The 15,060-nt window shown below is 39.8% G+C and overlaps 1 protein-coding gene across 1 annotated transcript; it reads right to left on the bottom strand.

Annotated features, from left to right (window-relative positions):
• Nucleotides 1-13: 13 nt before the first annotated feature.
• Nucleotides 14-14,074, bottom strand: PLA2G12A (phospholipase A2 group XIIA). Its single transcript, XM_016140840.2, has 4 exons — nt 13,667-14,074; nt 4,164-4,240; nt 2,994-3,159; nt 14-1,073 (listed from the first exon to the last, which is right to left on the bottom strand). Exons 1-4 carry the CDS (start codon nt 13,872-13,874, stop codon nt 955-957), a joined length of 570 nt encoding a protein of 189 aa, XP_015996326.1. The 5' UTR covers nt 13,875-14,074; the 3' UTR covers nt 14-954.
• Nucleotides 14,075-15,060: the final 986 nt, after the last annotated feature.

The following is a 15,060-nucleotide window of genomic DNA, read 5'->3' as shown; positions in this document are numbered from 1 at the left end:
CTTTGTATCTTGCTTTTCCATCCCCTTTGACCCCACGGTTAAAGACTTAAAAAAAAAAAAAACACTATCGAGAACAATTTTTATTAAGACCACTATTAGTAAAAGGTTTTACAGTCTTTTCAAAATATCCCAGAATCTACTATGAGGAGCAAGGGCTAGGGAAAAAACACCAGAGCACAACAGCATATAATGCTGATGTGTATGTTAAACAACTTTTCATTTGTCTCATTAAATCCACCTTTTCTCCAATTTAGGCAAAGGTCATAGCAAAATATAACACTTGTCTTATGAGTGGTTCACAAAATGGGAGTGGCTATGCTTTTGAATTTTGTTCATGTCACCTTTTAGGCACATTACATAATACCTAGATATCTTTAGATGTCACTAGCTGATGGTTCCAATTTTACAACAGAAACAGATATGGAAACCTTGTCCTCATAACTAGTCGTCATTAACAGAAGCGTGACTTATTCATACTCAATGGGCTACAGAAAAACATCATATTTTGTGTTAATTAAAACAATGAAAAAATAAAGTCAGATCCTTCCAGGCATAAATGTATATTTAAAATTTTATAGTAAACAAATATACTTCTGAGTGAAGATCTTCCCATATCTCCAAATAAGATATGTTGAACAAACCTTACAATGAATTTTACATTTGATCTCATTTACTTTATAAATACAGTTGTGAAAATAAAGTTACAGACTCTTTCTTTGAAGAAAAGATTTTCCCCTTAACATGCTTCTCTCTGTAACATTGGTCATAAGGCAGCAACATCCAGGAACATAAACACCCTGCTTTTTCTTTAGTTTGAAGTTTTAATGTCAAGAGAAAGTCTTGAAATAATCCTTTCACAAAAATAAAGCAGCCTTATGCTGTAAAAACATTAGTTCTTCACCAAAGGTTATGTTCTTCCATCCTCAACTGCTGTCGCCACCCGTCAGCAGCAACTTAAAGATCAGTTTTTTCTTCGTAGCGACACCTACATGCAGCCCGTTGGCTGTCCAGGTATGGTTTGCAGCCTAAATGTATAACGCTGTCGAACAACAGCTCCACTGTTGTTTCACATGCTGCAAAGTAAGAAAGTACCATTACTGTGGGGGCGTCTGCAAAGCATCACTCTCTTCACACTTATGACGTGTTACCTCATAGCGTCAGGCACATCCTTGGTGGGTACCGAAATGTGTTAGGTGGAATTCGTCCCAAACCCTTGCAAACTTGTAGTGTGCATGTGTGCACATGTGTACACATGTGTGCACACATACAGACTTACAGTTTCAGCCTCTTTACCACATATCTACTTTTTGATTGCATGCAACTATTCCAACCAATTTTCTGTATTAGACAAAGGAGTCTCTCTCAATAGCAGTGATCAATCAATTCATCATTGTTTATTTTCCTTTTAGCTGAAAAATATCACTATTAGAGATGACTGATAACTCTCTTAAGTTTATATTTCAAGGAAAGATATTTAAGTGTAGAAAAATAAAGGCTTTGGCTTCTAAGAACTGATCACACATCATTTACAACACTTAAAGAAAATGGACCCAAGTCTCTTTCTTTGACCAATAGCTTGAGAGGGGAGACGGAATCAAGATGTTTTCCTCTAGTCAGGTTAAAAAAATGTATTTTTTAAGATTATAAAAAAGATAATGGGTTTACTTTGCTTTTTCTAAGAAACCTGGAACACTCAGGTGAGGTTATTTTAATACATTACTCTTAAGGACACATAGCACAGAGTGGCTTTTAGTGTTCAAATACTTCTGTTTCAAGTATTCATGTTAAGAAACTTTTCATTACAAAAATTTTGACAGTGTCAAAGTTCTCCAAAAGACTGTGCCATTAAGGAACACAACCGATGATGATTGTGTTCCTTTATTTAATCTATTAAATAACAGATTGCAGCAGAACTGGTTTCACCATTTAGCTACATTAGTATGACCTCAGATCAGAAAACAGGAAACAGATCAACTATGCTTCAGCTATATAAGTTTACTTAGCCGAAAGCGTGCAAGAGGTCTGAATTCAAGCTTCATCTGGAGCAGAGATTTCTTCCTTGACAGTTATTACTAGGTTTCAGAATCAGACCTATGAGACTATTTGGGGAATACTGTAGTAGACAGAACACAAGTTTTACAGTCAGAAGTATGGAACTTGGGGCAAGGTACTTCTTTCTGAACCTTAGTTTTCTTCCTTGAAAAATGGGTATAACCACCTACTTCTTTGGGTTTTTGTAAACATCAATGAAAACACATCTAAAGTATCCAGCACAATCTGTTACAGAAAGTGATTCATCTTTCATGCCTCTTCTCATTGCTTTCTTCTGATTTCAGTGTATGGTACATTCTTTGGCTTGATAGTAAAGAAACCTTGTAACTGATAGTATTGGTACTGTGATGTGCATGGCCATAAATATCTAATCTTACCCTTATGACAACTCTTGGAGATGGGTATTGTCACTCTCATTTATAAATGAGGTGTATCCCAGCCCTTTGCTGTAATCATCATCACCTTAGGACTATATGCTAAGTCCGATGAGCCCTCCTAGCAAACCACTGAACCCGGGGGCAGTTTTGGGGACCCTCCTGACACAGAAACACATGAAGACACAGGGTTAAGACACATTTTCTAAAACTTCCTATTCCAAATCCAATACACTCTACTCTTAATTCACTAGACCCAGAGTTTCAAACTTTAGGCTCTGGATAATCAGAGATACACTACAGGGCACAAGATCTTGGATGAATTCTCTGCCTCACATACCTTCTTCCCAAGGTTTCCTAACATGTTTTGCTTCTATGACTATAAATCATTTCAGAGTCCAAAATCATTGACTCAACCCAGAAAACTGAAGGGGCTATACACACCTCCATGTAGATAAGGTAATACGGAGGGGAAGACTTCTATTGGTAAATCCTGTACTAAAACATAAAGCACTCGATTAAACTTTACGAACCACACTCATCCCCGTTCTGCCAGGCCATCCTCACCCTGAACGTGCTGAGCGAGTCCGAGTGTTTTCTGCACGTCTCGGCAGATCTTGGAGAGGCAGGACTGGAACTCCTCATCACAGTCATTCTTGCTTTTGCCGCAGGTCTCATAGCATCTGTCGTGGTGGTTGCAGCACTTTGTCAGGGAAGGGATGCCAATGTTAAGCTGAAAGAGGCATTTGGGTAGGTTACTGTTGATCAAAGTCAAACCTCTGCTGAAGTTCTACATTTAAATAGACTGAGAAAGCAATGACAATGACTGCGGTGTAGAAAATTTCTAAAATCTCTTTCTGCCTACAAATGCTTCCTATGTTATACATCTCTCCATGACTGTTATTGCACCCACCCACGTTCCTCTGTAACCTCCCTCTCAGCCAAGCCTTAAAGCTCCCTATTTCACAATGTTAGAATACTGAGTTACTTACTGGTGACAAACACAGCTTCTAATTGCCCAAAACACAAAACATAGTTTTAAAAACAGAAAGGAAGGCTAATAGCATTAAAAGATTTATCCAGGGGCTAGGCAAGTATGATTTTTGGATATTCCAAAGTATTTTGTACCTCTTTCCCCAATAAAAAGAAATGTTACTGAAAAATTTTAAGCTTCTACAACTCAAATTTTCTTTGTTGTTTTTGTGGTTTAATCTTTAAGTGTTCATCCATTCCCTAAAGATACCATTCCTTCGAATCTATAATTTACCATATATTCTAAATAACTTTAGATGCAAAACCCTTGTGTCTAGGAATCACTCTCATAAACATTTTTCCCCCATAATACTTGGCTCAGGTCCAGCCTCTGGTACCACAAACATAGCTATCCCTCCCACTTTGCCTAGTTTTAATGTAGAAAATTTTAAGCCTCATCTATACATTTTCATCTTAAGTAGCACTACTTCTATACTCCAAATTTTTAAACTATATTTTGATGTGAGGAAATATCATTTAAATGTTATTAACCTGCAAGATTAAAAAATAAAACATGAATTTTACATTTAGTTTTGTTAGAATTTATTAAATGTGTTTGTTTTGGCTATAAAATAATAAAATAAACCTGATCACTATTACAACAAGCGAATTTATTTGTGAACCTGAGAAAACAGAGTCTTGCGTTATCAAGAGTATTACACAGCCTACCAATCATAAAACTTATCAAATAAAAATAATATTTACATGAACACCAAACAGTGGAGAGCCACATCCATTCGGCGGGGAGGGTTTATAACCATAACGTGGGAAAGGCTTAGATCCTATAAAATATAAACGGTATCATAATTAATTTTCAAATATAGAAAATACATATGCAAGAAGGTCTACGATGTGCTAGACTTGGAAATACATATTTGGATGTTCACATGAATGAATATGTCTTTATTTTGATGAGCATTAAGAATGCTAATCTAATTTTTATTTCTCCTTGTACATTTGGAATATGTACAAATGTATACATACATACATATATGGTGGTTCATAAAATGTAATTTTATTTGTAAGCCTGTACCATACAAAAGTTTATTGTGGATTTCTAGATATTTCGCAGATTATATACCAGACTGGGTCAATATGTATGAAAGAAATCCACCAGTTTTCCTTTCCATTCTAACATGTATATTTTTAGGTTAAAACCTATGGAGCAAAAACTATCTTTCTAACCTTCAGCCAATGCTTCATGGCTAAGGAAGACAAGGTTATCAGATGACATTTAATTACAGGAGCCCCCCTCATCGGCAGAGGGTACGTTCCAAGACCCCCAGTGGATGACTGAAACCACAGATAGTACTGAACCCTATATATACTATGGTTTTTCTTACACATACATTCCTGTGATAAAGTTTAATTTATAAATTAAACACAGTAAGAGATTAACAATAACTAGTAATAAAATAGAATAATTATAACTGCTGTAATAAAAGTTACATGAATGTGGTTTGTCTCTCAAAATATCTTACTGTACTGTACTCACCCTTGTGATATGAGATGATACAATGCCTATGTGAAGAGATGAAGAGAGGTACTCAGAATGGCATGCAATTTAAAACTTACAAATTGTTTATTTCTGATATTTTCCATTTAATATTTTCAGACAGTGGTTGACCGAGGATAACTGAAATCGTGGAACGCGAAACTATGGATAAAGGGGTCTGCTCTACCTTAATACCATTATAAGACATTACAGGACTGCACATTCTACCCCAAACTCCAGCCGACCATTTCACAAATATACTGCTTTGCCAGCTGAGGAAGGTCAGGAATAAAGACAGCCTGGCGAGCTATACTACTCTGACTATACTCTCCCACTAATGGTTCAGTGACAAGGTGAATGGTGGCGTTATCATCAATCTTAAATGTTGGAAGGTACTTCAGAAATCTCTCCTCACTTCAACATACTGAATACACACCTACTTCCTCTTTGAATGTTGCCCACAGTCCTTGTAAAGTATCAAGAAAAAGCCCGTTCCATGTTGGAATGGCACTGTCAACTTCTTTCTTCTGTTTTCCTACAAATTGTACTGGTGAACAATCCTCTGTCCCCTGGGGAACACAAAACAAGCCATTCCCTATTTTACATGGTAATCCTTTCAAACATTTAGACCTACCATCTAACTTTACTTCTAAAAATAAAATATCCCGTTATTCCAAATACCACCTCATAGACGGATACTTGGGAGAGACACAAGTATTCCAGCAACTTTCATTCAGATAACATTTTTTACTAGGAGACTTAAATAAAGATAAGTTTACCTTCCAGGAATAAAGTGAGGAGAAAAATGCAACCCTTCTAGTAATCAGCCATCAAAGTAAGTAAACCACTCAAAGAAATGATCTAAAGTGGGTTTAAGTGTGTTGCTAAGACTCTCAAGCTCAGCTGAGCTGACCGAGTAGAGCCTTGAGCATGTGTAACCTCAGGAAAATATGAAGTTATGGCCTGCTCCACCCAGTCTGAAGAACAATGTGCACGAAAGGAGTGATGATCTAGAAAAGGAGAGGCGAGTGACAGAAGGTGGTCTTGTTTCTCCAGCACCGTCCAAGAAGGGTTGTTTCTGAGCCCTTGGAAGACGAAAGTAGGTGTCTGAGGCTTTCACAGAGGAGTCACTGTGACCCTTCGACTCCTCCTTTCAGTTCTTCATTCTTAAGAAAACTGTTTATGATTTGGCTTTCCACTTGAAAGGGCCTACCGAGGGAGGATATACTAACCACTTAGATGTCTAACGGGCACCTCAAACTTAAGATGTACCTCTCTCGATATTCACCCCCAAACCTGCTCTTTTCACAGTTCCCTCTTCTCAGGTAATAGCGACTCCATCCTTCCAGGTACTCAGAGAAAAAAAACCTTACCTATCTTTGACTCTCTCATTTTCCTCATTCCTATATCCAATTCAACAGAATGTACTGTTGACCTTTAAAATATTCGAAGTCTAACCACTTCTCACCACCTGCACTGCTACCATCCTGCTCCAAGCCACCCTGGACGACGGCCATAACCTCTGAACATGTCTCCCTATTTTGGTTCCCCCCCTCCCCCCACCGCCAGCTGTAGTCCAATCTCAACAATTAACTTGAGCGATTCTATTAAAATATATTAATTAAATCAAGATTTTCCTCTGCCAAAACCCTACCAATGGCTTCACATATTAATAAAAGCCAAAGTCCTTTCAGTGTCTAGAAGCCCTATGTCATCTGCCCCACCTCACCTTGACTCCTGACCGCACCTCCTTACTATTCTCTCTTCCTTACTTCATCACATCTGACCTTTTGGCTGTTCCACGAACACTCCGGGTGCCACAGTGCCTTTGAACTTGCTGTTCCTCTATGTGGAAGCTCTTCCTTTTGAAATCTCCATAGTTAGTCCTTTGCCTTCTCAGCAAGGCTTTCTCTGACCATATCATTTGTAGCACATTATGACCTTCTAACATTCTGTATCACTACCCTACTTACTTAGTTTATTATCTCTCCCTATAATATTAAAATATAAACTCCTTGAGGGCAGGAATTTTTGTCTGTTTTGTATTCCCAACATCTAGAACAGTGCCTTGCATATGGTTAGATTCTTCAGATATATTTGCAGATGAATGAATGAATGAGCAGAAGACTTGGAAGGCTAATACCCATAGCAGTTATAATATTTATGATAAACAGATAAACGGGTACTACTGTTTATCCTTCAGTCTTTTTTGAGTTTGGTGAGCATTCATCATCAGCCTCTAAAGACTGATCACTTCCAGCTGGCCACATCTCTTTTAAAATGTGGCACCCAAACTGAACACCATTAGGTATGGGCCTATTTTGAGGTGGATAAAGTACTTGTATTAATATAGCCTAGGATAGTCAGCATGTTTCAGCTGTGTCTCAGTGCTAAGATATGTCACACAGTAGGAAAAAAAAATCAGTTCTTTCTAAAATGAACTTTTACTGCTAGAGGCTCAGCACTTCTGCAATTTAATTTTTGAGCCTAAATACTAGATTGTAAAGTTCTTTCTTGTTAGTTTTAGTTCATCATTCAGGACTGTTCAGCATTTTTTAAATCTAGAGCTATTCACCCAGTGTGAATACTGCCTAGATACTCACAAACTTGAGACACAGATACTAACCAGGACTGAGGTCTGCACGACCCTGTTATAGATGAGCCCTCAGTATAAGCAGTCATGAAGTCATTAACCCAACATTTTGGGTAGAACAACCAGTTGTGACTTGGCCTAAATCAAGTTTTATCCAGCCTACATTTCTCATAGGAGTATTGTGAGAACCTAGGCATTGATCTACAGTTTGTTTTTTGTCCTACCGCACTAGGAAACCTCTTCACTTGAAAGGGAGGGAGGCTTGGGGAAGCCATTCTAGTTCCTGGAAGCTTCATCAAGAAACACTCTCTTGTCAGGGGTTTTAACAATCAACTATTCAAAATGTTTAGAAACTCATGCAATAACAGACATTAAGCAATAGGTCAAATTTTTAATCTGAAAAACACAATAAATATGTCAAAGGGTTTTCAAAAAGTCTGAAAACAGGAAAAATAGTGTACTTACTGTATGTATTTTTCAGGTTAACAATTAGACTCCTTGTTTTAAATTTAGAAGTATATCACCTAAAACAGTGGCTGGAGGTTTATGTAACATAAAGTACATATTACTGAAAAATGTAACTAATATTGTTTATTTCATTTCCAACTCTTTGGGTACCCTGTAGGTTCGCCTCCGCCAGTCTCCAGATTTCTGGCACCTTTCATTTCTCCATGAGGATCAAAGATGGTCACCCTTAGACAACTGATGTGCGCCTAGAGTTATAAAGGCATATGGGTTTGTAATCTCTTCTCAAGAGTCCATGTTTTGTTTTGTTTTTTAAACCAGGAAAGTACTTCCCTCAATGTAGTATATTCATACAACAGTAGCACTTCTTCCTTCCCTTGTATTTTATATAAGTCCACATACTTCTTCAATTTCGAGTCTATAAAAACACTTTTAACATTCTGATGTGTGTAATGATAGTGATAACATACATGTGTGCATACGTATGTATTAATATATGTAGATTTTTCTCATCTTGTAAAAGGTAGTTACCTGTGAATGGGAGAATAACCAAAAGTAAATGAAGTCAGGAAAAACAAACAAAACAAAACATGCCTACTATAAGAGAATAAAAAGGAACAGAGATAGTACAGAGAATATTAGCTGGCAAAAGGCATGAGGATGGAGGAGGTGGTTGTCTCAAACAGAGCTAGTGCTTGAAACTTCCCTGAGAAGTCGATAAAATGGAATCATAGAGAACCAACTTCTATTATGTGAGTGAAATACTGGATAATAATACCATGAAATAAATGCTGGTACACTGGCTCCCCAGTATAAGTAGCAGCAAAGGGGGCATGTGTTTCATTTTTCTTTTGAAGGAACCTGCTAATGTCACTTCCTCAGAGAGGCTTTCCCTGCTCACTCCACCCAGAACAGTGCCCCTTCCCTTCCACACACGTTCCATACACCTGGTTGGTTTTATTCTTCTTTCTAACATTTAATGATCAAAAAACACAATTAGTTTCTATGAGGATGGGAACTCTGTCTTGCTCAACTAGAAGATGAACGTAGTGGGCACCCAAGAAATTACTGGGTGAAAAAAATGGGAAACTTTCCTTGCTGAAATTAAAATACTCTTTATCTACAGCAAAAGCAAACGAACAACAACAAAACAACTAACCTCCCCCCACCTGCCCCAAACTGGGAAGTAACTAGTTTCCTGAAACATTTTAAAGTGTTTTGATGTTCTAAATTCACCTTTAAATTGAAATAATTATTTCTGAACCAGACAAGTTACATAGAAAGCTGTTTATCAAAGATTAAGTTGATTACAGTTGATTACAAACATAATAATATCATTTTAAATGTTATAATGGTATATAAGCTGCTGAACATAAAAAGAATTGCATTTCTACTGGTGGCAATTTTTATAAAGTGCTGTGAACTGTGTCCCCCCCACCCCCGCTGCGAACTGTGTCCCCCCGCCCCTGCCAAATTCATACATTGAAGCTGTAACCCCTAATGTAGTTGGTGATGGGGCTTTTGGAAGGTACTTAGGTTTAGATGAGGTCATGAGAGTAAGGACCTCATGATGAGATTAGCACCTTTTTAAGAGACACTGACTCCTAGAGCAAGAAGGCAGCTGCCTGCAAGCCAGGAACACAGAACAGTGTTGGCCAAACCTTGATCTAAGATTTTCCACCCTCCAGAACTGTAAGAAATGCTTTCCTGTTGTTTAAGTCATTCAGTCTATGGTATTTTGTTATGGCAGCCTGAGCAGACTATATACAAAGCAAGCAAAAACTCAATAACAGATAAAACAATGTCGGCATCACAGCGAAGCCATCATGTACTGGAGACACTGTCTCCTAAAATTTGTAAGCAGATACAGAAAGCTTAGGGAAAAAATGAGATGGGAAGAAGAATTTTAAAAACAAAACAAATCCACTGTGCACAACTACACGGAAATATTAATCATTGATTATACTTTTTGACTTAAGCAACTGTTCAGCTCTTGATGCTTTATGTTTTACTACACAGACAGCTGAAATCTGAAGATCTGCCTGGACTGAGACAATAATAGTTCTTTTCCACATATTTTTCTTAATTTTCAAACAGACCAATTCCTTTCCCTGAAAGCCACTGAAGCACATGAGAAGCATAAGGAGAAGGCTGTTGGGTCACACAGATATTATTACTGTGTTCTGTAGAAAACACAGAGGAGAATCCCAGCCTGCTTTTCCAAACACCTGAGACTTTAAATTTAAATGATTATTAATCTTCATAGGGCTCTTAGGCTACTTTATTTTTCCAGTCCATTCGCTTTCCTATTTTCCTCAAATCTCCAACACTTCCATTCCCATCTTCTCTCTCAGCTGATGACCTTGATTCCTACTTCACTGAGAAAACCAAGGCAATGGGAAGAAAACTTGAACATCCACCTACCTATCCAGCATCTGTGCCCATATCCTGTGTTCCCATTAACAGGAATATGCCATCTGTGCTCTCGGCCAGTCTCTCTTTAGGAACTAGAACCCACTCTTCTCACTTACCTAAGGACATGACTCCAATAATTTGCCTTCCTCTCTCTTTCATCAGTGTTTTTACTCTCTACTGAATTGTTCTCAAAAGCATACAAATACGCTATTATTTTTCCGAATGACCCCAAAACCGTTTTTTCCATGGTTTTCCCCATGCTCCATCCTTCCAATTATTCCAGCCAAACGCTTTGGAACTATTTTTTTAAATATATATTTTATTTATTGATTTATTTTCAGGCAAGGCAACCCTTGGTTGACCTCACAGGTTGCAAGGCACTTGTAGACTTACAATCCTTTATTTTTTATTTTATTTTTTAAGCCTACAGCATGGGGTCTTCCTTGGTGGTCTCCCATCCAAGTACTAACCAGGCCCGATCCTGCTTAGCTTCCGAGATCAGACGTGGAACTATTTTTGACTCTACTCAGACTCCCCTTTCAAGCCATCAGCAAATCCTTTAGGCCCTTCCTTCAAAATACGTCCAAAATTCAACTTCTCACTACCTTTATTGCTACTATCATGGACAAAACCACCACCACCTTCTGTCTGAATTCCCACACCTGTCACTCAGCCTCCATTCTTGCTTTGACCTCCTTTGACCCCTTTTTATTCTCATTATAACAGCCAAAGAGATCCTGTTAAAACATAAACCACTGAATAAATTAGTGACATTAGTGACTGTAAAAAATTTCATAAGCCAATTTAGTTTTCTATTTTTCAAAGGAGATTGGAAAGTTTTCCTCAGATCTTCTCTTATATCAGGGAGAAAAAAGAAAAAATAGCAACCATCACATTTGTTCCCCTATATGATGTTACTTCATTCTCAATAAAGCCTTGTTCCCACCCCAGGGAGGATGGCCAGAAGGGAGCAAGTCTCCAGAATGCCAGTCCTTTCTATAAAGCAAGGGTAACAATGTAAGGAGTCTGTGCTCTTAATCTTACCACTCCCTCCCGCCCATTAGATCTTTCTAAAAAAGCACCCTTGACCTCTTTATTGCAACTATTAAACGCCTCTGAACAACATGCTCCTCTAGTTTTTGGATTTATCTACTTCTGTTTGGTTCTGGTTTTGGAAACTTTCATTCCAAAATGTAGGAAAGGCTGAAACGGCGTTCCAGCGAGACTTCTCAAGTAATAGTAATTAAAGAACATTATGTTAGAATTATCAACTTGGTGGCTTGGAACCACAGTCCTATGCAGACAGTACTTACCAAGCCACAACTGGATTCTCACTGAAGCATACCATTTCCTAAATTCTCACCTTCATTTGTGTTTTTATGCTGGAGACCTTGTTCTAAATCTCAAATGGTAAATTCAGTTATGCTTGTGGAAGATAAAAAGGATTTAGTAAAAGGAAAGATTAAAATAATCTTTTTAACAAGAATAGTATTCATTCAACTTCAGAGCTATTTTAAATATAAACAAACTCTAGAACACTTGACTCATAATAAGATGATGAAGACTGCTCCTTCCAAGTTTTCCTATCTCTGTTAATGGCAACATTTTTCTGGCTCAGGCCAAAACCCTCGGAGGGTGCTTTACACCTGCTGTTCTGTTCCTCTGCCTGGAGTGTTCTTTCCCTAGATCATCAGAGTCCCCCCTTCTCCATTTTCCAATTTCTTCTCAAATATTACCTTATCAGTAAAGCTTTCCCTGAACAACCTATTTAAAAGAGTAAACTACCTTCCAACCCGGCTATTCTCTCTGCTCTACTGTTCTTGAAGCACTGGCATATCTCAGACCTAAATACACTGCATATTTGGCTTAATTTACTTGTTCATTAGTTTACTGACTGTCTCTCTTTGCCAAAATGTAAGCTCCATGGACAGGAATTTTGTCTGTTTTGTTTATTGCTGAATCTCCAGTTGGTAGAACACCTAACACACAACAGGCACTCAAATATTTTTCTAATTAATGGGGATGACTAAAACTATGTAATAAAACTAGTAAAACTATGACACCTGCTTCAGGAAAGGCAACCAGTTAATCTTCAAAATATTCATCTATGCCTTCTAACAAACTCTACAAGAACAAAAACATCCTTCCTGACTGCATACTGGTGGTAGCATTTAGGCATAAATTTAAGAAGGAACGAAATATATAGAACTTTATAGCATATAAGATACAGCTCATTCTTTAACTCCATTAACATAAAAGTAGAAATTATTTTGAGAATTACAACAGGCACCAGGTGGCATTGGAGTTTTACATGATATAGACGTCTTTTAAATTTCACCTACACACAATCTGGTTTCCCCATTAAAGTCATTGAGTTCCCTATTATTCTGAGCTGCCAACCATTAAATTGAACTAGGCCCAGAATTTGTCTACTTTTAGTAGAAACATGATCTCCCAAGTATTATCTTAGCATTCTCAATTTCCAAAGGGAAGCTCAAGTACTTTATCTGAACTATTCAAATATTTAAATATTCAAAAAAGTCAAATGCTTCAAAAGATCTCTACCCTAAATACTGAATTTATTATGACCAATAATGCCACCTAGCAAGTTCTCAAATTCAAACAGAATTAAAGTTAAAAAATATGAAAAAGTAAAACAATTGTATTAATGTTAACCAACAATGAGGAGGAGGCATCACTGATATCCAAGGAAATAAAATTACCAAGTCTTGACAGAGTAATTTTCTAGAATTATCAGAACTCTTTCTCGATAGAGTACACCAAAAAGTCTGTACAAAGGTTGCAATCTATTTTGTGAAGCCTTGCATAAAAAAACAATTAAAGTCAATTCTTGAGAAAGATAAGCCATCATGGCTAAAATTCTCAGTTCTTTTAGCGCCTTACTTAAGGCGCTAAAATCACTGTATTGCACTCTACTTCCATGATGGGTACGTCACTAAGTTCTTAGGCAACTACGTGCAACTGCAAACAAAAAAAAAGTAATTCAGGAGCAATGACAACAGAACGGAGAGTAAATACTCAGGCCTTCAAAATCTAACAATACGGGTGCAACCTGTTATTCAATCACAAGAATGGCAAGATTCTAGCAGTGGTTACGTGTTTCCACGACCAGAGGACAGAGTGAAGGTCTGCCCTGCAGCTCACACTCCACGTCTTCCGTTCAACCCCCCGGCGGTAGCCCAGGAGGCGCGGGCCTCGCAAGGCCGGCTACTCGCTCACCGTCGCTGCACTTATACTGGCAGAGCCCGTCCTCGCCTCCCAGAAGGTCCAAGGCGGCGTTCAGGTACGTGTCGATCTTGTGAACGCCGTTCCGGATGGTCTTCAGGGTGGCCCTCCAGTCGGTGGGCTGGTCCTGCTCCTGGCACCTGAGCACGGCGGGCAGGACCAGGAGGAGGAGAGCGAGCGCCGGCCGCGGGAGCAGGGCCATCAGCGCGGCGCGCGGACAGACCCGGCCCCACGGATCCCGGAGCCGCGCGACGGGCGCGCCCCCACGGAGCCCCCGGGGCGGCTAAGCAGCAGCACTGGGTCCGAGCTCCACGGCTTCGGCCAGGTCCATGCCCACGCCTCCTTCCCGGCTGGGAGGCGGGCCCTCGCCGCCGTCACTGCGCTCCCGCGGGAGGCGGCGCCCCTGGGCGCCTGCGCCAGAGGCGCGGCAGGGGCGGGGCAGGCGCGGGCAGGGGCGGGGCAGGCGCGGGCAGGGGCGGGGCAGGCGCGGGCAGGGGCGGGGGTGGCTGCAGTCCCCACACCCACGCGGTGGCGCAGCGCGTCCTGGAGCCTCTGCGCCTTGGCTCTGGTAAGCGCTACCTGAGCTGGTCTCACTAATCTCCATGCAGGAACCCGTACCCCCAGGAGGCTGATTAAGTGAGTCCGGGGAGGCGGTGAACATCGGTATATTTTACAGTATCCCCGGGTAGTTGTAGGGAGCCGCCCGGTGGAGACCCCCTGTGAGCTAATCTGACCTGCTGGCGTTCAGCCCAGCCACCCCCAGGGACAAGCTTATCTGGGTGTGAACCTAGTCGGAGGAATGAGCCCCGGGGCCCCTTGCAGAGAGCGCTGCGAGAGGTCCCGCTGAGTTTCGGATTGAAAACGTGGTTCTGTGAGGGACACAGGCGGAACCCGGACCGCACCTGCTCACACGCGTCCTTCTCGAGTCCTGGCGCGGGAGAGGGGAGCTCAGACACGTCAGCTCAAGGCCAAAGCGGTGCCTGACACGAGGGCGAGCTAAATGCTGGTTTAGAAATTCTGGAAGAAGAAAATGATTTGACAAAATCATGTTTTGTTCCCTGGTAAGGAAGAAGCAGAACTCTCACTTGATTGCAGTTTTTAAAAAATCTTACGGAAATCACTTTTCCTACTCGAGATATTTTGTAACTTGATAACTCCAGTGATGTTTCTCTATTTTTGCCCAGCGCTGTGCAGAATCCTTAAATAACAATTGCAGTAACTTTCACCACAGCTATAAATACTTGGTTATCTTAGTATCCTGGGCAAGGATCAAGAGCAAATGTTGGGAATAGGTGCGTCCTTTCTATAAGAATTACGGATACATTCTAGTTTGTTATTTGTGTTTGTTACAAGCTTCATGAATTTATAATAAATGTGCAGTGCAGAGT

This window comes from Rousettus aegyptiacus, unplaced genomic scaffold (genome assembly GCF_014176215.1).
Source record: "Rousettus aegyptiacus isolate mRouAeg1 unplaced genomic scaffold, mRouAeg1.p scaffold_m13_p_10, whole genome shotgun sequence".
Taxonomy (NCBI): domain Eukaryota; kingdom Metazoa; phylum Chordata; class Mammalia; order Chiroptera; family Pteropodidae; genus Rousettus; species Rousettus aegyptiacus.
The sequence above is the reverse complement of the archived record's forward strand: the minus strand, read 5'-3'. Positions and strand labels throughout refer to the sequence as shown.